This window comes from Hyla sarda, chromosome 1, assembly GCF_029499605.1.
Source record: "Hyla sarda isolate aHylSar1 chromosome 1, aHylSar1.hap1, whole genome shotgun sequence".
NCBI lineage: Eukaryota > Metazoa > Chordata > Amphibia > Anura > Hylidae > Hyla > Hyla sarda.
In genome coordinates, this window is record NC_079189.1 from 97,886,198 (window position 1) to 97,910,784 (window position 24,587).

Here is a 24,587-nt window from a genome sequence, read left to right on the forward strand (position 1 = left end):
TGATGCCCAATGCACAATGCCGCACGGATTGCGTAGTTACGGGATCGATTCCTGGAGTACCAAAGCAAATTTTCTTTGTTTCTTTAGCCTTCACAGTCCCCAAACCTCATTTATTTAGGGCATATCTGGGACAAGGTAGAATGAGCTGTTCAGAGAGTATCAGTACCTCCATTTAATTTACCAAATTTCTGTGGCCCTAAAGGCCAAATGGAGCCTAACCTGCTACTAATAAAGTGGCCATTCAGTGTAAATTTCTGTGCATAGAAAATTGGATCCTTTGGATCTGATCTCAAGAGTCCTTCCTCTACTTACTTATGTGCTTGGACTATATTGTTTCATGTAGCACAACACAAATTAAACAGACAAATCTCTTTCTACCTCAGGTCCCTGTTTACCCCACATGGCCCCTCCCCAACCTGTGTTACTTTACACACAGTCATATAGAGCTGTAATTTCCTGCCCTTTACCTGATCACTACCCCTGTGACCTCAGGGGCACATACTAAGTTCTACCTTCAGTTCTCCTTTCTCAACAGCCTAGGGATAGCTGGGAATATCTGTATTCTTCTCATAGGAACCCCACTTTGTCAAGTATTTAATTGTCTACACTGCCCTGCCCACTCCATACAGGATATCCCAACCGGGGCTTCTGCCAAGGCCCCACAAGCTAAACCACACAGCTCTACCGCTCCAGGACCCTTCAATCATCCTGCAGCCCGACCAGTTCCCACTGTAGATCTCCACTGGCTTATTAGGACAACTTTTTTTTAGGCCAGTGGGCAGCTAGCCTACTTTATAACAGAATGGGAAACAGCATGACACAGCATACTGCATTGCAACATAAATACACTAAAACCTACAATCTTTTACAAAAGGGGGGGGGGGGGTTATAAGGTACCATTCCTACATGACCCTCAATTAGCCATTCATCAGATATGCCAACAATCAGGACCCTACTGGTCCGCTATGAGCCTTTTTCTCGTGGTGAATTCATAGTGTGAATTTAACATTAACCTCATATCCCTGGTCAAAGGTCCTCCCTCCGCATCACATAGAATGATTATGTTGTGACTGGTAACATGTATATCTGAACTGTTAGTTGTGGCTAAGGTCTGATTTATTTATTTTCTGCTGAATATTACTGTCAGAAGTGATTTCACTGATATGCCCTGATGGTATACCAGCTGCGGCCAAACTTATGTCTCAAATAATGATTATCTGCACAAATTCCCCTTGCCACCTAGTAAATGTCAAATCAAACCATGATTTTAACAAAGCGTGATGAAGGCAAGAGGAGAATCTGGACTCAAACACATGGGAAAAGTAGAAATGGCAGGATAATCGTCTAAATGATCCTGCATCATAAGATGTGTCAGCATCTGCCAAAACAGCAATGTTTACTGGGAGATAAATCTTCAGGCCCATAATCTGGTATGGGAAACAAAGATTTTAGGTTTAATTGTAGTGTATTGCAGGCATTAGGCAATGACTATGGAGAAATGCCAAAATGATGACAATGAACAGATCACAGGGTTGACATGGTGCAAGATCACTGACGTACAGCAGTCCAGTCATTTAATCTGCTGGATGAGCCCATCGGAAAAGACAATGAAAATTGGCAAGAAGAAAGAATATATAATGTAAAGTAATATTGGATGCATTTACCACAGTACATTTCCAAAATATATTTTATCATGTTGTGTTTCCAGGATAACACACCACGTACATGTACTTTATATTGTCCACTGAACTCCTTGACCATGACTCTCTGTAAAATATAGAAAAAATTCAGCTCACCGTTATAGTTCTCAGACCCAGATCACATATATGGTAACACACCTCTCCAGTTAGAAGACTTGGAATGAGGCAAGGTCCGTGTTCCCAGGTGCGGCAATTAGGCAGAGGAGAAAGTAGCATCCGGCTCCCAGACTGGATAAAATACTGGCTTTATTAGAAAATGTTAAAAACCAAACTGGAACATAATGTAGATAAGAACAAACGAAACGCAACCAACGCGTTTCGACCTGTTAACAAGTCTTAATCATGGTAAGTGTAGTGGACAAAAAATGCATCTTAAATACTGTGGTAACCGGTGACATCACATAAAGATCTATAGAAAATGTGGAGCTGGGAGAATGGGTAAACCCGAAATGGAGTGTACACATAAGTGAACATTAAATTGGACATAGACTATATCTTATTCAAATGGTTAATATATATAACTTAAGTCATGTCTATAGTTAAGTCCAGACGGGAAGCGCGTGTCCAAACACAATATCCAAAAGGCCTCCCGTCTGAACACGGCTCTACTCCAATCTCCGCCTCTCCTGGGCGGGCAAACTCTTTCTTTACCTGTCACTGAGATATTCGGAACAATACCTGCATGATGATCGATAATGTGTTTGGTAAAGCCTGACACAGACCTACTGCCGATTTTATTACTGTCGGGTATGTATAGATGTTCTTTAATCCTAACTTTAAGTTTTATGCTCGTACATTCTATGTATTAAAGGTTACATGGTATACAAATGATGGTGTAGACAACATGATGTGTCTGACAATTAATGAAACTTTTTGCTTGAAACTCTTGTCCTGTGGTACATGAATGAAATTTGTTAGTATTGGGCATTTATTGGCAGACTGTACATCTTGGGTGGCTACATTTGTAGCTGCCTTTGCATGTTAGCCATGTGTTCGTGTGGGGAGCTGTACTAAAATCGCTGGGAGAAAGTTGATTATGCAGTGAACGTGCTTTGCGGGGTACTACCCGAACACCTTGTCGCACAATATCAGACATGGTTTTATCAAGATGTAATACTGGTAAATGTTTAAATATAATATGTTTAATATCTTGAAATTGTCTGGAAAATGGTGTGGTAAAGGTGGGAAGCGATTTAGTATTAGACTGAATTTGTTTCCTGTCACAAAGATAGTAGTTAGCCGGTTTTGAATTAACAATATTTTCTGCTCTATTTATGATATGTGGTTGATACCCTCTGGTAGATAGGCGTTCTCTAATATCCTTGCATACCTCCTCGTATGTATGTTGTTCAGACGATGCGCGTCTTGCTCATACAAATTCCCCAATTGGTAGGTTACGTGTTTAGTGTTCTGGATGACAACTCGATGAGTGGAGTAAACTGTTACCTGCACAAGTTTTACGGAACAATTTGGTGTGAATAACATGTGATATACAGTTACCTCTCAGGGTAATATCTAGAAAATCTGTTTGACTTGCTGAGATACTGCCCGTAAAAACTAATGACAGATCGTTATTGTTCAAGAACTTGAAAAAATCCTCCCCTTGTGCAGGGTTCCCCCTCTAGATTAGGAGGAGGTCGTCAATGTATCTCCCATACCAACCCACAAGATGAATGAATGGGTTGGCATGGGAGAACAGGACGACCTCCTCTCAATATGCCATGTACAAATTGGCTAGCAAGGGGGAAAACTTAGAGCCCATCGGGCAACCCGTGACCTGTAAATAGAAAACAGAATCAAAACGAAAAAAATTGTGATGTAGCAAAAAATGCAAAACGTCCAGTATATACTGCTGCAGAATTGATCCATAGGTACTGTACTTCCTAAGATGGTAAGATATGGCTTCTATTGCCCGATCATGGGGGATACATGTGTAAAGGGCAGTGATGTCACATGACATCCAACTGTCCTCATTAGTCCATTCACGAAGTCTCATGGCTTGTAGTAGGCTCTTGGTGTCCTTGATGAATCCCTTCGTCCGCGATACCAGGGGCTGTAACATCCCATCCAGCCATGCACTGAGTCGTTCTAGGAGAGAATCAATGCCCGCAACTATGGGCCTCAAAGGCGGAGGAAATTTGTCTTTATGTAGCTTGGGTAACGCATGGAACATCGGACACTTTGTAAACGGGGGTAAAAGATAATCTGCTTGTCTCTTGGTAATGATGGACAGTGCTACACCTTCTTCTACCAGCCGTGATAATTTGCTTTTAATGGTATTGGTTGGATCGTGCGTCAAACATCGATAGGTGTGTGTGTCATTTAGCATGTCCAGCACCAACTTGTTATAGAGTGAAGAATCTAAAAAAGTTTAGTCTCAAGGGGCGACACGCCTTCTTTACCGTGAGGACTGTGAATTTATGGAACGGTCTACCTCAGGAACTGGTCACAGCAGGAACAATTAACAGCTTTAAAACAGGATTAGATACATTCCTGGAACAAAATAACATTTATGCTTATGAAGAAATATAAAATCTCATCCCTTCCCCAATATCGCGCCACACCCCTACCCCTTAATTCCCTGGTTGAACTTGATGGACATATGTCTTTTTTCGACCGTACTAACTATGTAACTATGTAACTGCAACAGAGCCTCCTTTATCAGATTGACGTATAGTAAGTAATTTGTTGTAAGATAATTCCTTTAGGGCTTGACGTTGCTGAAATGTGAGATTGGGATGTTTGATAGTGGATGTTTGTTGATACAATTTCTTTAGATCTTCTTCTACTCTAGTTTGAAAAATGTCCATGCCTTCCGACCGGGATTGGATCGGGTAAAAATCAGGATTTTTAGTTGAAAAGGAATTGAACGTATTCTCAATGGTATTGATACATGGATTTGCTTCCGATTGTAGGTCTGTAAGGATTTGTATATTCAAATGTTCCCCGAAATCACTATATAGGGGTAAACCTTCTTGTCCCACATTATTTAATGGATCTGGAGTTCCCAAGTTGTCTAATACTTCAGTCGTATCCTCTGCAAAGAAATGTTTTTTCACCGTAAGAAGACGTACAAACTTGTTGACATCCAACAAAGTGCCCTAAAAAATTGCACGATGGCACAAAACTTAACCCCTTCTCCAAGACCTCAATCTGTGCTTGGCTCAGAATTTGTGCAGACAAATTTATTACTGAACAATTAGTTACTTGTATTTCTGTTGGTACTTGTTCACTCTTTTGTATATGGTTCTTGTGTTTCCTCCCTGCTCGGTGCCTCCTGCGTCTCCTCTTGTATTTTGTATATGATCTCTGTTCACATGCTGCGTTTTCGTGTTTATTGGTGGTGGTTGCGGTTTCCCGTTTTTTGCCGGTTGTTGCTGCTGGGAAACATTTCCTCTCATGGGCCCATTATGATAATCATATGCCTCTCCTTCACTCTCCGTTCCATAATCCGTTGCCTCATTTTCAGATGAGCTAAAACTGACATTTTTTTTGGAATGTGAAGTATTCTGGGAGTGTGAATTTCTTAATATTGATCTGGGTATGGATTGTCTTTTCATATGCCAGTCATATACCATATTGGTGGAATAATCCTTCAGATCACGATTAAATTTGACCTTTTTGATGTTTGTGACCGTGTCTTCCAACTTCTGTAGGTGTTCATTCATTTTATTCTGGAGAGCTTCAAAATCCACCTCATTTTTATATGGTTCCATGGATACCATGATCTTATTAATGCTGGACTCAAGATCAGCAAGTTTGAGTTCTTCCTTCTCTACTATGAGTTTCATTATTTCTGTTGAACACCTGGTGAGGGCTTCATTCCACCTTTTGGAGAAGTCATCATCATATATAATGGTAGATTTCTTTCGGATACGTAACCCTCTCGGGATCATGCACTTATCTATATATTGAGACAGAGTGGTGGCGTCCCACCATACCCTTTACACATGTATCCCCCATGATCGGGCAATAGAAGCCATATCTTACCATCTTAGGAAGTACAGTACCTATGGATCAATTCTGCAGCAGTATATACTGGATGTTTTGCATTTTTTGCTACATCACAATTTTTTTAGTTTTGATTCTGTTTTCTATTTACAGGTCACGGGTTGCCCGATGGGCTCTAAGTTTCCCCCCTCACTAGCCAATTTGTACATGGGATATTGGGAGGAGGTCGTCCTGTTCTCCCATGCCAACCCATTCATTCATCTTGTGGGTTGGTATGGGAGATACATTGACGACCTCCTCCTAATCTGGAGGGGGACCCCTGCACAAGGGGAGGATTTTTTCAAGTTCTTGAACAATAACGATCTGTCATTAGTTTTTACGGGCAGTATCTCAGCTAGTCAAACAGATTTTCTAGATATTACCCTGAGAGGTGACTGTATATCACATGTTATTCACACCAAATTGTTCCGTAAAACTTGTGCAGGTAACAGTTTACTCCACTCATCGAGTTGTCATCCAGAACACGTAACACGTAACCTACCCATTGGGGAATTTGTACGAGCAAGAAGCGCATCGTCTGAACAACATACATACGAGGAGGTATGCAAGGATATTAGAGAACGCCTATCTACCAGAGGGTATCAACCACATATCATAAATAGAGCAGAAAATATTGTTAATTCAAAACCAGCTAACTACTATCTTTGTGACAGGAAACACATTCAGTCTAATACTAAATCGCTTCCCACCTTTACCACACCATTTTCCAGACAATTTCAAGATATTAAACATATTATATTTAAACATTTACCAGTATTACTTCTTGATAAAACCATGTCTGATATTGTGCGACAAGGTGTTCGGGTAGTACCCCGCAAAGCACGTTCACTGCATAATCAACTTTCTGCCAGCGATTTTAGTACAGCTCCCCACACGGACACATGGCTAACATGCAAAGGCAGCTACAAATGTAGCCACCCAAGATGTACAGTCTGCCAATACATGCCCAATACTAACAAATTTCATTCATGTACCACAGGACAAGAGTTTCAAGCAAAAAGTTTCATTAATTGTCAGACACATCATGTTGTCTACACCATCATTTGTATACCATGTAACCTTCAATACATAGGATGTACGAGCATGAAACTTAAAGTTGGGATTAAAGAACATCTATACATACCCGACAGTAATAAAATCGGCAGTAGGTCTGTGTCAGGCTTTACCAAACACATTATCGATCATCATGCAGGTATTGTTCCGAATATCTCAGTGACAGGAATAGAAAGAGTACGCCCGCCCAGGAGAGGCGGAGATTGGAGTAGAGCCGTGTTCAGACGGGAGGCCTTTTGGATATTGTGTTTGGACACGCGCTTCCCGTCTGGACTTAACTATAGACATGACTTAAGTTATATATATTAACCATTTGAATAAGATATAGTCTATGTCCAATTTAATGTTCACTTATGTGTACACTCCATTTCGGGTTTACCCATTCTCCCAGCTCCACATTTTCTATAGATCTTTATGTGATGTCACCGGTTACCACAGTATTTAAGATGCATTTTTTGTCCACTACACTTACCATGATTAAGACTTGTTAACAGGTCGAAACGCGTTGGTTGCGTTTCATTTGTTCTTATCTACATTATGTTCCAGTTTGGTTTTTAACATTTTCTAATAAAGCCAGTATTTTATCCAGTCTGGGAGCCGGATGCTACTTTCTTCTCTGCCTAAATGACTCTCTGTAGTCCAGTTGGATCTTAACCCCTTAAAGGGGTTATCCAGGAAAAAAAAATTTTTTAGATAAATATATCAACTGGCTCCAGAAAGTAAAACAGATTTGTAAATTACTTCTATAAAAAAATCTTAATCCTTTCAGTACTTATGAGCTTCTGAAGTTAAGGTTGTTCTTTTCTGTCTCAGTGCTCTCTGATGACACGTGTTTCGGGAACCGCCCAGTTTAGAAGCAAATCCCCATAGCAAACCTCTTCTAAACTGGGCGGTTCCCGAGACATGTGTCATCAGAGAGCACTTAGACAGAAAAGAACAACCTTAACTTCAGAAGCTCATAAGTACTGAAAGGATTAAGATTTTTTAATAGAGGTAATTTACAAATCTGTTTAACTTTCTGGAGCCAGTTGATATATAAAAAAAAGTTTTTTCCTGGATAACCCCTTTAACCCCTTAAGGGCCCGGGGTTTTTACACTTTCGTTTTTTCCTCCTTACCTTTAAAAAATCATAACTCTTTCAATATTTCACCTAAAAATCCATATGATGGCTTATTTTTTGCGCCACCAATTCTACTTTGTAATGACGTCAGTCATTTTACCCAAAAATCTACGGCGAAACGGAAAAAAAAAATCAATGTGAGACAAAATTGAAAAAAAAACACCATTTTGTAACTTTTGGGGGCTTCCTTTTCTTAAAAACAGTAAAGGTTTTAAGATTTTTTGTGTCTTTTTGTAACACTCTAATAAAGTTTGTACACTTTTGCATTTATATTATTGTCTTAGTGCTTCTTGATAGGTTATCTAGTATTTTGGTCTTTGCACCTAGACATTTCTATATGATTATACAATACAGTGCCCCTGTATTTTTGGTTACAGTACATTTTTCTGTAAAAATGACACCTTCTTTTTATTCTGTAGGTCCATACGTTTAAAATGATCCCCTACTTATGTAGGTTTGATTTTGTTGTACTTCTGGAAAAAATCCTAACTACATTCAGGAAAATGTATACGTTTAAAATTGTCATCTTCTGACCCCTATAACTTTTTTTCGCGTATGGGGTGGTATGAGTGCTCATTTTTAGCGCCATGATCTGAAGTTTTTATCGGTACCATTTTTGCATTGAGAGGACTTATTGTGACCAAAAATGCACTATTTTGTACTTTGGAATTTTTTAGCGCGCACGCCATTGACCGCGCAGTTTAATTAACGATATATTTTTATAATTTGGACATTTCCACATGCGGCGATACCACATATGTTTATTTTTATTTACACAGTTTTTTTTTTTTATGGGAAAAGGGGGGTGATTCAAACTTTTAATAGGGAAGGGGTTAAATGATCTTTATTCACTTTTTTTTCCACTTTTTTTTTGCAGTGTTATAGCTCCCATAGGGACCTATAACACTGCACACACTGATCTTTCACATTGATCACTGGTTTCTCATAAGAAACCAGTGATCAATGATTCTACCGCTTGATTGCTCATACCTGGATCTCAGGCACTGAGCAGTCATTCGGCGATCAGACAGCGAGGAGGCAGGAAGGGATCCTCAAGCTGTCACAATTCTGAAAATATAGCATTTTTCTGACTTTGAAGCTCTCTACTTGTAAGGAAAATGGATATTCACAATAAATTTTATTTTTCTTCACAAATACAATATGTCCACTTTATGTTGGCATCATGACATATTTTTACTTTTTGAAAAAATTAGAGGGCTTCAAAATATAGCAGCAATTTTCAAAATTTTCATGAAAATTGCAAAATCTGAAGGGACAGATGTTACAGAACTACAACTCCCAGGATGCCTGGGTAGTCTAGGCATGCTGAGAGTTGTAGTTTGGCAACATCTGGAGGGCCACCGTTTGGGCACCACTGTAATAGTGGTCTCCAAACTGTGACCCTCAAGATGTTGCAAAACTACAACTCCCAGCATTCCCAAACAGCCTTTGGCTGTCTGGGCATGCTGGGAGTTGCAGTTTGGCAACCACTAGAAGGGCAGCAGTAAAGATCGCTTTACTTCCCCCTTCCTTCAACCCCCCCCCAACCTTCGTCTCCCTACCTGCACCGCTGATCTCCGCTGTCTCCACCGATGATCGCAGGGCCCCATCGCATCTTCTTGTCAGGTACAGGCCGCCATCTTCTCCCCCATGGCAACCCCATGTTGTGCGCTGCCATTGGTCAGAATTCATTTCTGACCAATGGCAGGGGATAGGAGGAGATCGCAGCACTGCAATCTCCCTCCTATCCCTCAGGATGCTGGGGGCTGTCACTGACAGCTCCGATCATCCCTATTTTCCAGGTGATCGGGTCACCAGAGACCCGATCAGCCTGGAATAGCAGAAAATCGCATGTCTGAATTGACATGCGATTTTCTGCGATCGCCGACAATGTCGGGTCTCAGGACCCCCCTCGGTGATGTGCCGGGATTCCTGCTAAATGATTCCAGCAGGCATCCCGGTCCGGTCCCCAACTGGCTAGCGGCGGGGACCGGATTTCCCACGGGCGTATGCATACGCCCTACGTCCTTAAGGACTCGGGATGCAGGGCGTATGCATATGTCCTACGTCCTGAAAAGGTTAAAAAAACAATATGTGACAGCCCTTTTAGGTTCCATGTGATGTAACATTACAAACAGGGGTCAAGTCCTGGGGAAAAAAGTGTGGGAACTCACCTAAAATTTCCACTCAAGGACTGGTCCTGCAGGACTCCTGCTAATGGGATTGGTGTTGCTGCTGTAAAAAAAAGTGCAGGAACTCAGCTCCCGCACTCAGTTCCTGCAGGACTTAAGCCCTGATTACAAACAATTGTAAAATAAAGAGGTAACATATGTAATGCTTACTTGTGTGGACTGGTGAAATTGCGGACTAAAAACTTGTTTTCGAGACAGAGATGGAGAGCTAAGCGCATTGTCTATGTCTTGGTCCAGTTGATCCAGTTTCATTATAAGCAGCACCATAGAATCCAGCCTTGATGGATCTCTGCCTTGCCTACATTTCTAGAAAAACAAATACAATCTTACATTAATGGCCATTAATCTTACATTAATCTTCCATAAACAAGAGTAAGAAATGTTACTGTTCACTGCAGCTGTAGAAACAATGACAAATCAATTATTTTTAGAGTTTAAAGCAGTGGTCTCCAACCTGCGGACCTCCAGATGTTGCAAAACTACAACTCCCAGCATGCCCGGACAGCCAACGGCTGTCCGGTCATGCTGGGAGTTGCAGTTTTGCAACATCTGGAGGTCCGCAGGTTGAAGACCACTCGTTTAAATGGTATTCTGGGTAATGCAAACGTGTTCAATGTGCTGGAAAACAATAACAAATAAAAATTAAAAATTAATTTACACTTAGCCTTAGCAAGTGTACATTTTTTTAATTTTTTTTTTTCATTGTTTTCCAGCGCATTGAACACATGTTTACATTACTCAGAATACCGCAGCTAGAGCTAGTCCCGTCATGCAGTTTCTTGTTTTTTGGATCAGTGCATTCATTGCCTTCTCAGCCAATCAGCTTCCAGAGTAATGTTCTCAGCTGCTGATTGGCTAAGCAGGCAATGTATGTGATGATCCCAAACACAAGAAGCGCTGTGCAATAGAACCCGCTTTGGCAGTAGGACAGTGGCAGCAGGAGCAAGCAAGGTACACACTTTTTAAATTTTTTTTTATTGTTTTCCAGCACATTAAATGGGTACTCCGGTGCTAAGACATCTTAGGGGATAAGTTGCCTGATCGCAGGGGTCCCGCCACTGGGGACCCCCATGATCTTCCACGCCGCACCCCGTTAGAATCAGTCCCCGGAGCATGTTCGCTCCGGGTCTGATTACTGGTGGTCACGGGGCTGTCAATCCCTTCCAATTGACTTACATTGAGGGGCCGGAGCATGACGTCACACAGGGGCGGAGCTGAAACGTCACTATGCTCCGTCCTCGTGGTCGAGATGGGCTCAGCCTGAGGACCTCCACCGGTTCCGGAAGCCGCTAAAGGTGGGTCCTGCATGGTAGATCCCGGGGGTCCCCAGCGGCGGGACCCTGCAAGCTGACATTTTATCCCCTGTCCTTTGGATAGGGGATACGATGTCTAGGGGCGGAGTACCCCTTTAACACAATTGCACAACTTGGAATGCCCCTTTAATAATGTTAAAAGAGGATGTTTCAACTTTTAACACTCATATGAAGGAAGTCAAAGAGGTACTCCGGTGGGGGGAAAAAAAGTTTTCAAATCAACTGGTGCCAGAAACTTATACAGATTTGTAAATTACTTCTATTTAAAAATCTTAAGCCTTCCAGTACTTATCAGCTGCTGTATACTACAGAGGAAGTTGTATAGTTCTTTCCATTCTGCCACCTCTGTCCCTGTCTAGAACTGTCCAGAACTAGAGAGGTTTGCTATGGGGATTTGCTCATGCTCTTAACAGTTCCTGACACGGACAGAAGTGGCAGCAGATAGTACTGTGGTCAGTCTGAAAAGAACTAAACAACTTCCTCTGGAGCATACAGCAGCTGATAAGTACTGGAAGTACTGGATTGAGATTTTTAAATACAAGTAATTTACAAATCTGTTTAACTTTCTGTCACCAGTTGATATGAAAACATTTGTTTTTCACCGGAGTACCCCATTAAGGAAATTAAGAATTCTGATAATAATAAAGGGGTGCAATGAGTCAGTATGGAGGATCACACAACAGTATACTATAAAAACATTACAGAGATACTTTTTTGCTAACATTTACTCTTTTTGACATTTTTTTTTCTAGAGAAGAGTACGTCTACTTCCAGTTCTCCAATTTATGGAATTTGGCAAGTAATTCTCATATCTTAATTTATGGGAGCTAATTTGAAGAATAGGATATTTGGGTTAATTTTCCCATGAATAATGCTCATTACCCAACTCTACTGGGTAGGGGATAAGTGTCCAGTGTCTAGTATCCTCTGGGACCCCCACTATTGATGAGAATAGGGGTCCTGTGTCACCCTGGGTGAACAAAACAGCAGTCAGGCATTCCTGCTGCAATTACATTCGATCAGAGTGGTTTATATGTAGTGTTGCTCGCGAATATTCGCAATGCAAATTTTATTAGCGAATATCGCATATTCGCGAATTTGTGAATATTCGCGAATATAGCACTATATATTCGCAATTACGAATATTTGTTTTTTTTTATGTTTTTTTTTTCCACAGTACACATCACAGTGATCATCCCTCTCTGCTTCCAGCTTGTGTGGTGTAAGAAGGCTCTAATACTACTGTGCGAGACTGGCGTGCAAATTTTTGCATATTCAAATTTTTGCATATCCCGATTTTTGTATACGCTAATTTTCGCATATGAAAATGTTTGCATATGCAATTTTTCCCATATGCAAATTTTTTGATATGCTAATTTGCGCATATGCTAATTTCCGGGTATGCAAATTTTTGCGCATATGTGAAAATAAAACGCGAATATTACGAATATGCAAATTTAGCGAATATATGCCGAATATTCGTCCATATATTCGCAAAATATCGGGAATTTGAATATGGCCTATGCCGCTCAACACTATTTAAATTGTCTGTTCTCATGATCAGTGGGGTTCTTGCGGCATTGCCCAGACCTGCAGATACTGTAGGTGATAATGAATGTTTTTTGTTGGTAAACAACTGCAGTCACATCTGAATTTTTAGATCTTGCCAGTTTATGCTTTAGGCTATGTTCACATGGTGGAATGTCCGCATGATAAATTTCTGCCACGGAAATTCTGAAATCAATGGGACTCTGCAGAATGTCTGTGCGGAGGAATCATGCAGAATCTTGCATTGACATTCTGCAGTGTAAACATGGCCTGACGGGTCATTTTGAACCACAACAATGGTCTTTTTTTAACCATATAGACTATGTAACTACCGTATGTAATAATGTTTTGCAGATTTAGAAATGATTTACAATGACTACAAAGTAACATTCAGAACAATCACCTCATCAAGTTTATTTAAAACCTCCCCGTATTTGCTTTATAGTAACATCTTTATGTTTCATTAAGGGAAAAGCTAATAAGAAAATATTACAAACTTAGTTCTCAGTAACAAATTCAAAGAGAAAAAAAGAGAGAGATAAAAGCAGACACAGCAGTATTTTCCCAGGGGTTCTGGACACCTGCAAGGAATCATAACATAGGATCATTTCATAAAGCATCAGAAGTCATTATCTCTTCCCGGGTAGTGAGCCAAGTCCAAGCTTTGATACACACAATTCATCCAACAAAAGATTCATGTGATTTACATTTATTTTTAACTCAGCACAAGATACTAGAACAGCATATTTATACTGTGTATACATTTCCATAATCATGTCCTGAGAACATGAAGACTTAGACTATGTTCACATGGCAGAATTACTGGGCAAACTTTCCGCAGGCTGCAGGCACCAGCAGACCATGCTGGCACTGGGACTGCCCGGAAACGCTCCATCTCCATAGATGGCAATGCATTTCCAAGTGGCCTCCGCTGAAAGAATTGACACGGCAATCTTTTCAGTAGAGGGCAGAATCAGAATTTCGGAAGCAGATGCTTCCGCCGTATGCACAGTACAGCAGAATCTCATTGAAAAGAATGGTCTTCCACTCAGAAATGTTGTTGTCTAATTATACCCTTAGGGCACAGGACCTTGTTCCTACTAAGTTATATTTATTTAAACATGGATGCAATAAATAGTGTTGCAAAATAAATAAATACATACATAAATAAATAAACAAGAAAAAAAAAAAACTTCAATTGTTCAAACTGAAATACAAATGGGAATTATCCAGAAGGTAAATCCAATATTTTGGCCACACATAAGAGATGCTCCTATAGGAGTAGTCCAGTAGTTAGTCAAATTTATCCCCTATTAAAAGGAGGGGATAAGTGTCAGATCGCGGGACCCCTACAATTTTCTGTACAGTGCTCCAGCTCTCCTCATGGGTGAAATAGGGGTCAACATGTCCCTCTGTGCATCTTTTTTGGAAAGCCAGAGATAAACAAGTACAGCACTTTGGATCTTTTACAGAGATGCATGGAGGGCACAGGCTGACCCCCGCACCATGCTCAAGGCAATTAAGAGTGCCACACAGGAGACCATGGTCCTAGCGGTCGGACCTACACTATCTGACACTTATCCCCTATACTTTGTAAAGGGAATACATTTTTATTAAACTGGATAACCCCTTTAAAGGGGTACTCCGGTGAAAACCTTTTTTCTTTTAAATCAACTGGTGGCAGAATGTTAAACATATTTGAAAATTACTTCTATTAAAAAATCTTAATCCTTCCTGTACTTATTAGCTGCTGAATACTACAGAGGAAATTCTTTTCTTTTTGGGATGCTCTCTGATGACATCACGAGCACAGTTCTCTCTGCTGACGTTATTATAATAAAAATAATGCTTTATTTATTGTTGTCCTTAGTGGGATTTGAATCCAAGTCCCCAGCACTGCAAGGCAGCAGTGCTAACCACTGAGCCACCATGCTGCCCTTAGCATACATCTGCTATGCATGGTTGCTAAAATGGACAGAGATGTCAGCAGAGAGCACTGTGCTCGTGATGTCATCAGTGTTCCAACAAGAAAGGAATTTTCTCTGTAGCATTCAGCAGCTAATAAGTACTGGAAGGATTAAGATTTTTTAATAGAAGTAATTCACAAATATATTTAACTTTCTGCCACCAGTTGATTTAAAAGAAAAAAAAAATGTTTTCACCGGAGTACCCCTTTAACCCCTTAAGAACTGAGCCCTTTTTCACCTTAAGGCAATTTTTTGCAAATCTGACCACTGTCACTTTAAACATTAATAACTCTGGAATGCTTTAAGTTATCATTCTGATTCCGAGATTGTTTTTTCGTGACATATTCGACTTTAACATAGTGGTAAAATTTTGTGGTAACTTGCATTCTTTCTTGGTGAAAAATCCCAAAATTTTATGAAAAATTTGAAAATGTTGCATTTTTCTAACTTTGAAGCTCTCTGCTTGTAAGGAAAATGGATATTCCAAATAATTTTTTTTATTCACATATACAATATGTCTACTTTATGTCTGCATCATAAAATTGATGAGTTTTTACTTTTGGAAGACACCAGAGGGCTTCAAAGTTCCACAGCAATTTTCCAATTTTTCACAAAATGTTGAAACTCACTTTTTTTCAGGGACCAGTTCAGGTTTGAAGTGGATTTAAAGGGTCTTCATATTAGAAATACCCCACAAATGACCCCATTATAAAAACCCAAAGTATTCAAAATGACATTCAGTAAGCGTTTTAACCCTTTAGGGGTTTCACAGGAATAGCAGCAAAGTGAAGGAGAAAATTCACAATCTTCCTTTTTTACACTCGCATGTTCTTGTAGACCCAATTTTTTAATTTTTGCAAGGGGTAAAAAGGAGAAAATTTTTACTTGTATTTGAAATCCAATTTCTTTCGAGTAAGGACATACCTCATATGTCTATGTTAATTGTTCGGCGGGCGCAGTAGAGGGTGCAGAAGGGAAGGAGCATCAAATGGTTTTTGGGGGGCATGTCACCTTTAGGAAGCCCCTATGGTGCCAGAACAGCAAAAAAAAACACATGGCATACCATTTTGGAAACTAGACCCCTCGGGGAACATAACAAGGGGTAAAGTGAACCTTAATACCCCACAGGTGATTCACGACTTTTGCATATGTAAAAATAAAAAATAAAAATTACCTAAAATGCTTGGTTTCCCAAAAGTTTTACATTTTTAAAAAGGGTAATAGCAGAAAATACCCCCCAAAATTTGAAGTCCAATTTCTCCCGATTCAGAAAACACCCCATATGGGGGTGAAAAGTGCTCTGCTGGCGCACTACAGGTCTCAGAAGAGAAGGAGTCACATTTGGCTTTTTTGATGGAAATTTTGCTCTGGGGGCATCCCGCATTTAGGAAGCCCCCATGGTGCCAGGACAGCAAAAAAAACCCCACATGGCATACCATTTTGGAAACAAGACCCCTCGGGGAACGTAACAAGGGGTAAAGTGAACCTTAATACCGTACAGGTGTTTCACGACTTTTGCATATGTAAAAAAAAAAATTTTTACCTAAAATGCTTGGTTTCCCAAAAAAATTACATTTTTACAAAGGGTTAAAGCAGAAAATACCCCCCAAAATTTGAAGCCCAATTTCTCCCGATTCAGAAAACACCCCATATGGGGGTGAAAAGTGCTCTGCTGGCGCACTACAGGTCTCAGAAGAGAAGGAGTCACATTTGGCTTTTTGAAAGCAAATTTTGCTCTGGGGGCATGCCGCATTTAGGAAGCCCCTATGGTGCAAGGACAGCAAAAAAAAAAAAAACACATGCCATACCATTTTGGAAACTAGAGCCCTCGGGGAATGTAACAAGGGGTTAAGTGAACCTTAATACCCCACAGGCGTTTTACGACTATTGCATATTTAAAAAATTTTTTTTTTTTTTTACCTAAAATGCTTCTTTTCCCAAAAATTTTACATTTTTAAAAAGGGTAAAAGCATAAAATACCCCCCAAAATTTGTAACACAATTTCTCCCGAGTACGGCGATACCCCATATGTGGCCCTAAACTGTTGCCTTGGAATACGACAGGGCTCCAAAGTGAGAGCGCCATGCGCATTTGAGGCCTAAATTAGGGATTGCATAGGGGTGGACATAGGGGTGTTCTACGCCAGTGATTCCCAAACAGGGTGCCTCCAGCTGTTGTAAAACTCCCAGCATGCCTGGACAGTCAACGGCTATCTGGCAATACTGGGAGTAGTTGTTTTGCAACAGCTGGAGGCTCTGTTTTGGAAACCGTGGCGTACCAGATGTTTTTCATTTTTATTGGGGAGGGGAGGAGGGCTGTGTAGGGGTATGTGTATATGTAGTGCACCACTACCACCAGCATCAGATGCACCACTACAACTCCCAGCATGCACTTTACATGTTTGTGCAAGCTGGGAGTTGTAGTTATACAACAGCTGAAGGTACACTTTTCCATAGAAAAAATGTGCCTCCAGCTGTTGCAAAACCATAAGTCCCAGCATGCCCATAAGGGAATGCGGGGAGTTGTAGTGGTCTGCCTCCTGATGTTGCATAAATAGAGCTCCCAGCACGCCGGATAGCCGTTTATGTGATGGCCACGACATACAAAAGCATTGTATGTTGATGCCGCCTCCAACATGCGATGGCCTCTGAGAGGCCATCGTATGTTGAAATGATCGTATGTCGGGGCCATCGTAGGTCGGGGGGTCACTGTACATACACATACACTATACTAGATATATTTATTATTTATGAAGTCTTTGGTATGGAACCATAATTATTCTCTTTATCTGTGGACATTTCCTAAATAAAACAACTGCTATTGTATTTACTTCCTATAATTATGGATGTTTATGCCAAGAAAGCCGATCCTAGCTTATGTATGTGCAGTAAAGTTCACAGCTGTAGCGCTATTCCCTTAAATTGCTGCTATTGTTGATGTGTTTGTATTAACATCTGTGAATGTTTTTATTCTCTAAACAGGGTGTATAGCCCACAAACAATATTACTTCCAGCAAACACAGATATTGTTCTTTGGCAGCCTGTTATATTATTCATTTATATCTAACTGATCCTCTCCAAGACCATTGAGAAAATAAATGAATGACAATGAGGACAGCAGTGTACTAAATCTTTGCTTCATCGGGATTTAGAGGCCAAAAAGAACTACGTGGCTAAAGCATAAATTCACATGTAACATGGACAGATAGCCAACTAAAGTCAGCAAAAACTGGTTACTTTTACAGCAAAAAAAAAAGTGAACAATGATTTATAGGGGTACTCCACCCCTAGACATCTCATCCCCTATCAAAAGGATAGGGGATAATATGTCTGATCCCCGTGATCTCTGCTGCGGCACCCCAGTCATCCGGTTGTGGTGCCGGGGTGGAAGGATGTAACGGGGGTGTTGGGGAGTGGTAGTGTAGGGTATTGGTATTAACCCTATGTTGTTGTGATGCCAGGATGAGGTTTCCTTAGGGTAATGGTCATACCGCCAACCATCCCAGAAATGGTAGGGAGAAATAATTGAATGTCCCCAGCACATATGGATGAAAACCGTTCCTATGGGGATATTCTCCCATCATGCACAGCTTCCGGGACGTGACATCATCATTGAGCAGTTAGACAGAAAACTTCAGAAGCTAATAACTATTGGAAGGATTAATATTTTTTAATAGAAGTAATTTACAAATCTGTTTAACTTTCCGGAGCCAGTTGATATGTATAAAAAATGGTTTTGCCTGGAATACCCCTAGCATAACATAAATTAAAGGCACGTGACCTCTAAGGTCCTATACAGAGGTATCCTAGATTAATTAAATATATAAATATATACATTAAATATTACCATATTAAGAGGCAACTAGGGATTAGCCCTTCAGGAGAGCCCATTAGCATGGAGAGACTCTGGCTGAGGGGACTCCAGACAAAGGGACAGGACTAAGTCCTGTACCGGGATACCACACGGTGCATAGAGCGAACTTTGCTCCGTGCCGAATGACTAGTGGTGCGGCACCGGAGGCTCCACGGCTAGGACCCCATGCGATCTCCCTGCGGCGCCAGAGGCTCGTCACGTCACGCCCCCTCAATGCAAATCTATGTGAGGGAGTGAGGTGGCCGTCACTCCCCCATCCCATAGATTTGAATTGAGAGGGAGGGCGTGACGTCATGCCCTCCCTCTCAATGCAATTCTATGGGAGGGGGAGTGACGGCTGCCCCGCCCCCTCACATAGACTTGCATTGAGAGGGCGTGACATAACTGCACAAGTGGGCATGGCAGTGACATCACAAGCCTCCAGTGCTGCAGCCGGCGTTCTAAATGAATGCCGGGTGCTGCAGGGAGATCATGTGGGGTCCCAGCCACGGGACCCCCGCGATCAGACATCTTATCCGCTATCCTTTGGATAGAGGATAAGATGTCTAGGGGTGCAGTACCCCTTTAAGTATCACATAAAAGGTGTTGTGTCATCATGATGGCTACTTTTTAGTATTATGGCAACTCAAAGATCAATATAGTCTGTTTCTTATTTTGCTAGGATCGCATAACAATTAATGGTGTATTGATCCTCTCCTCTATTCTTTGACAACTGATGCCCTAAGGAAGGACCAATATGTTTAATTTAAACAAGTTCTTTTGTTCCCGCGATGTACTCAAAATTTAGTCGCCTTTCTCTACTGAAATAAATATGCATATTTATGGTGAAGCTAATAGAAATAACAGTCAGCTATGCATGGCGATGTCTCACTTTAGTATAATTTTCAAATACAAAGTTGATATTAGTGGGAATAAATTGGATAATGTATATTGGGTGATGTAATCAATGTATTTTTTATTAGCTTTGCATGTCCATCTTTTAACCAATAGTGGAAAAAAAATTATTTACTCCTTTACTTATGATTCCGGAAAGCCTATTGCTCTTTTCACACCATGTTAGCAATACCCATATGCCATGGGATATCTCCTTGGGTACATGGCAGACATATAATTTTGGCCTTGGGTAGTTTACATCTGGGCTTGTGTTTTTTTTTTTTTTGTATTATTTTTGCTTCATTAGTTTAGCAGCGATTGCATACCACACAGTATAACATTTTTAACCGTGGATTCTGTGAATGACAGATGCCACTGAGGGACATCAGTCATAGGCTTACATTTGAGCTATATAACGGGAATTCCTCCAATGTATACATTGGATGAAAGCTGCAAGATATAATCTGAAAATATTCTGGTTTGTGATAGTGGGCAGACAGATTTTGAAGATCTAAGTTCACCTAAACAGCAATAAAATGAATAACTGTGAATTTGAGGTAGTGAGCACATTATCTGTCAAGAATCCCACAAGATAAACAATGTTCTAATGTAATCTGTGATCTTAAATCTCTTATGCTCGATACATCCTATAAGGTCCTACTAAGGTGCTATCTAGTACCTATGTGAATTGCCCATGCAGTCCCTGGATACTTCTCAGAATACAAAGGCATGTAAAAAACATATCCTAGATTCTCTGAAGTCCATGTAAAGGGGTTCATCCAGATAAGGAAAACATAGCTGCTTTCCTCCAGAAACAGCTTCATTCTCTTTAGTTATATTGGTATTGCAGCACAGTTCCATTGAAGTGAATGGAGCAGGGTTGTAATTAGCGATAAACGAATCGGATCTGATGAATTGGGCCTAGTTACTGTGAAAGGCCAGCCAAAACTACACACCTGCTTTTGCAGCCAAATACAGTTTTAAGTGTAGTGGAGCGTATTGTCCTCCTCTCATAAGTGTAACATATACACACTCAGCTTGTGTATAAGTATGTCAGGCAGAGAAGTGTTAGGACGTGCACAGAGGAGTGGCAGAGGCCTAAATTCATTAGGCGCAGGCAGAGGTCGCAGCAGACTAGGATCGAGTGGCAGCAACCCATCTGCTTTCATTGATTTGTTAACCTGGTCATCCACTTCATCACAAGTGACATCTGACAACCCCCGTTAACAGTCGGTTGGTTCATCAGACACAATCCTCAGTTGGAATGGCCCGGGAGCAGTCTCTGTCCTCCAATTGCCTCTGTCCTATGCTGTTTCCTCCCCCAGAGAAGCTTTATATGCTGTGGGTTCAGCTCCACTATTTAGTGAGGATGATCAACTAGAGGATAGTCAGCAGCCACTGCCCAGCCAAGAAGTGGAGGAGACATCCGCTGCTTCCTCCGTTAGGCGGGCAAGTAGTGATGAGGAAAGTGGCGTGGGAGGTGGTGTTGCGAGCGTTCATGCTCCTGAAGCAGACACTGTTGAGGAACCTGAAGAGGACATCAGTGATGTGCAGACACTTGATGATGATGATGATGATGAAGCCAATCCCAATTGGGAGCCTGGTGCAGAAGGGGCTTCATCATCATCAGGAGAAGAGGGTTGCAGGTTGCCCGGGAGGCAGCAGCTGAGCCAGCAAGGCCAAGCCAGCATGGTGGCAGAAGTGGGAAGTCTGGAGCCAAACATGCCCAGGGTTGACCACCTGCTTTGCAGCAGCCTACCTTCCCGGGAGGTAGTGGAACAGGGGTTCCTGGAGTCGGCGGCAGTAGCAGTCAATCAGTGCAGACTGTTGGGGGGAAAATCAGCTAATCGGTGGTGTGGCAGCTTTTTATCAAGCATCCAGAGGATGTTAACCTGGCCACATGCAAGATGTGTCGGCAGAAGGTGAAACGTGGCCAGGGTCCAAATGTTGGCACCACGGGCCTGTGTCAACATATGCAGCATCACCATAAAGGGGCCAGGGAGAACCGTGGCTCCGATGCGGTGTTCCAGCCTGCTGCAACACCCAGTGGCACGCCGCTCCCTGTTTCCGCCAGCCAAGTCTCCACCACCTCAGCCAAAGCGAGCTGTGTGTCATACCCATCTTCTGTCGGTCCAGATGCTCCTGCTCCTCCTACTTCGAGTCAGTCATTCCAGCAGCAATCCATCAGCAAAGCCATTGTTACGCCGAGCGCTCCGGGTCCCCGCTCCTCCCCGAAGCGCTCACAGCGTTCACCTTAATGTCACTGTCTTCTTACCCGACTTGTCCCCCGTCAGTTCAGTCCCGGCGTGCGCGGCCCCGCTCCCTAGGGCGCGCGCGCCGGCTCTCTGCGATTTAAAGGGCCAGTGCGCCTCTGATTGGCGCCTGGCCCAATTAGTGCATACACTTGTGTCCTAGCCTATATTACCTCACTTCCCCTTCCCAGCATCGCCAGATCTTGTTGCCCTTGTGCCAGTGAAAGCGTTCCTTGTATGTCCCAAGCCAGTGTTCCAGGACCTCTGCCGTTGCCCCTGACTACGATCCTTGCTGCCTGCCCTGACCTTCTGCTATATCCGACCTTGCTCTTGCCTAATCCCTTGTACCGCACCTTTCTCAGCTGTCAGTTGGGGTTGAGTTGCTATCGGGTGGAACGACCTGGGGGTTACCTGCCGCTGCAAGTCCATCCCGCTTTGCGGCGGGCTCTGGTGAAAACCAGTAACCCCTTAGACTCCGTTCCCCTGGTACGGCCCACGTCATCACCCCGCTGACACAGAGGATCCACCACCAGTATCCTCACAGTACCCGGATCCTGACAGCCATGTTCAAGAGACAGCAGTATGCGCCCACTCATGGAACGTCACAGAAGCTGAATGTGCTCCGTTCAAAGTTGCTGGTGCTGCAGCCCCTGCCTTTTCAAGTGTTGGACTCTGCACCTTTCAGAGAACTGATGGCTTGTGCCGAGTCGAGGTGGAGAGTCCCAAGCCATCATTTCTTTGCCAAAAAGACAGTACCAGCCCTGCACAATTATGTAAAACAGAAGGTGGGCCAGTCCTTGTGCCTGCTGTCAGTGTGTACCAAAGTGCATGGCAACGCTGACGTGTGGAGTTGTAACTACGGTCAGGGACAATACATGTCTTTTAAGGTCCACTGGGTGAATGGGGTTCCTGCACAGACACAACAGCAACTTGGACAGGTCACACCGCTTCCACCTCTACGCTCTCAGGCCATTGGCCCTGCAACAGTGTGCGATTCTGCCTCCTCATCCTCCCCCGTATCCTCAGCCTCCACTGCCCAGACAAGTCTCAGTGGCCCTTCAGCATACTATGTGTGCAGGGCACGGCGGAATCACGCTGTTCTTCACATGGTTTGCCTTGTCGAACGGAGTCACACAGGGGAGGAACTGCTAAAAGTCATTCATGAAGAAATGGAATCATGGCCTACTCCACAAAATCTGGAAATGAGAATCATGGTGATTGATAATGGAAAGAACATCTTGTCTGCGCTGCGTCAAGGAAGTCTGAGCCATGCGCCCAGCATGGCACATGTATTCAATCTGGTTGTCAAGTGGTTCCTAAAGTGTTCCCCCCATCTGCAAGAAATCCTAACATTGGGAAGGAAACTTTGCATGCACTTCAGCCACTCGTACACCGCAAAGGACACCTTCCTTGAGCAGCAGCATCAGAACGGCATCCCCCAACATAGTCTGAAATGCGATGTTTCCACCAATAGGAATTCCACACATTCATATGTTGGACCGACTATATGAACAGAGAAAATCCATTAGCGATTTCTTGATGATCCAAACGGATAGGGGGACTACCCTGTAAAACTTCAATGTCAATCAGTGGCAGCTCATATGTGACAACTGCCGTTTGCGCAGACCCTTTGAGGAAGCTACATTATTAGTCCGTCACCAGGATAACGATATGAGCGATGCCATTCCACTGCTTCATTTCCAACAACAGATGGTGGAAATGATGGCTGGTCAGGGCACTGGAGATGAGGCGCCTACATTTCACGGCCACATGAGCCCTGTAGGGGCTGAACTGGAAGAGGAGGAGGAGGATGGGGAGGGGGACATTGGAGCACAGGCAAGGATTTGCAAAATGGGTGGTTTTTATAGTCATCTGACAGGAGAGGAGGAGCAGCCTGTAGAGCTACAGGGGGATGACGAAGATGAGACAGAGGACCTACACACACCGTGGCCATGTGGTCTCCTTATGCTGCAGGCACATTAAATAAAACTTTTTATGTTAATATATTTAAAGTCTTAAATTTAAATTTAAAAAAATGTCTTTAATCTTTTCAATTGTGAGGCCCTATGGTCTCATCAGGCTGCCGCCACCTCCAAACTATGTCATTCTGCCACTATATGGTCTCCTTTTGCTGCTGCCAACTCCAGGCTGTGTCATTCTGCCACATTATGGTCTCCTCATGCTGCTGCCACCTCCAGGCTGTGTCATTGTGCCGCCATGTGGTCTGCTCATGCTGCTGGCACATTAAATAAAACTTTTTATGTTAATCTATTTGAAATTTTCAATTTAAATGAAAAAAAAAATATCTTTAATATTTTCAATTGTGAGGCCCTATATTCTCGTCAGGCTGCTGCCACCTCCAGGCTGGGTCTCGTCAGGCTGATGCCACCTCCAGGCTGGGTCAGTCTGCCACTATATGGTCTCTCATGCTGCTGCCCCCTCCCGGCTGTGTCATTCTGACACCATATGGTCTCCTCATGCTATTGGCACATTAAATTAAACTTTTAAAATGTTAATCTGTTTAAAATCTTCAATTACATTTTTTAAATAATATCTTTCATCTTTTCAATTGTGAGGCCCTATGGTCTTGTCGGGCTGCTGCCACCTCTAGGCTGTCATTGTGCCGCTATGTGATCTCCTTGTTATATTGGGTTTTATGGTCATACAGTATTAGTTCAAAGTAAA

General features: G+C 42.3%; 1 protein-coding gene across 4 annotated transcripts in view; it reads right to left on the reverse strand.

Annotated features, from left to right (window-relative positions):
* Positions 1-24,587, reverse strand: part of LOC130356691 (rho GTPase-activating protein 7-like) — a 219,331-nt gene that overhangs the window by 103,103 nt on the left and 91,641 nt on the right. For all 4 annotated transcript variants that reach the window (XM_056558568.1, XM_056558551.1, XM_056558559.1 and 1 more), the window contains exon 3: positions 10,227-10,382. In XM_056558568.1, coding sequence (XP_056414543.1) covers positions 10,227-10,382 — 156 coding nt within the window. The remainder of the gene's footprint in view (positions 1-10,226; positions 10,383-24,587) is intronic.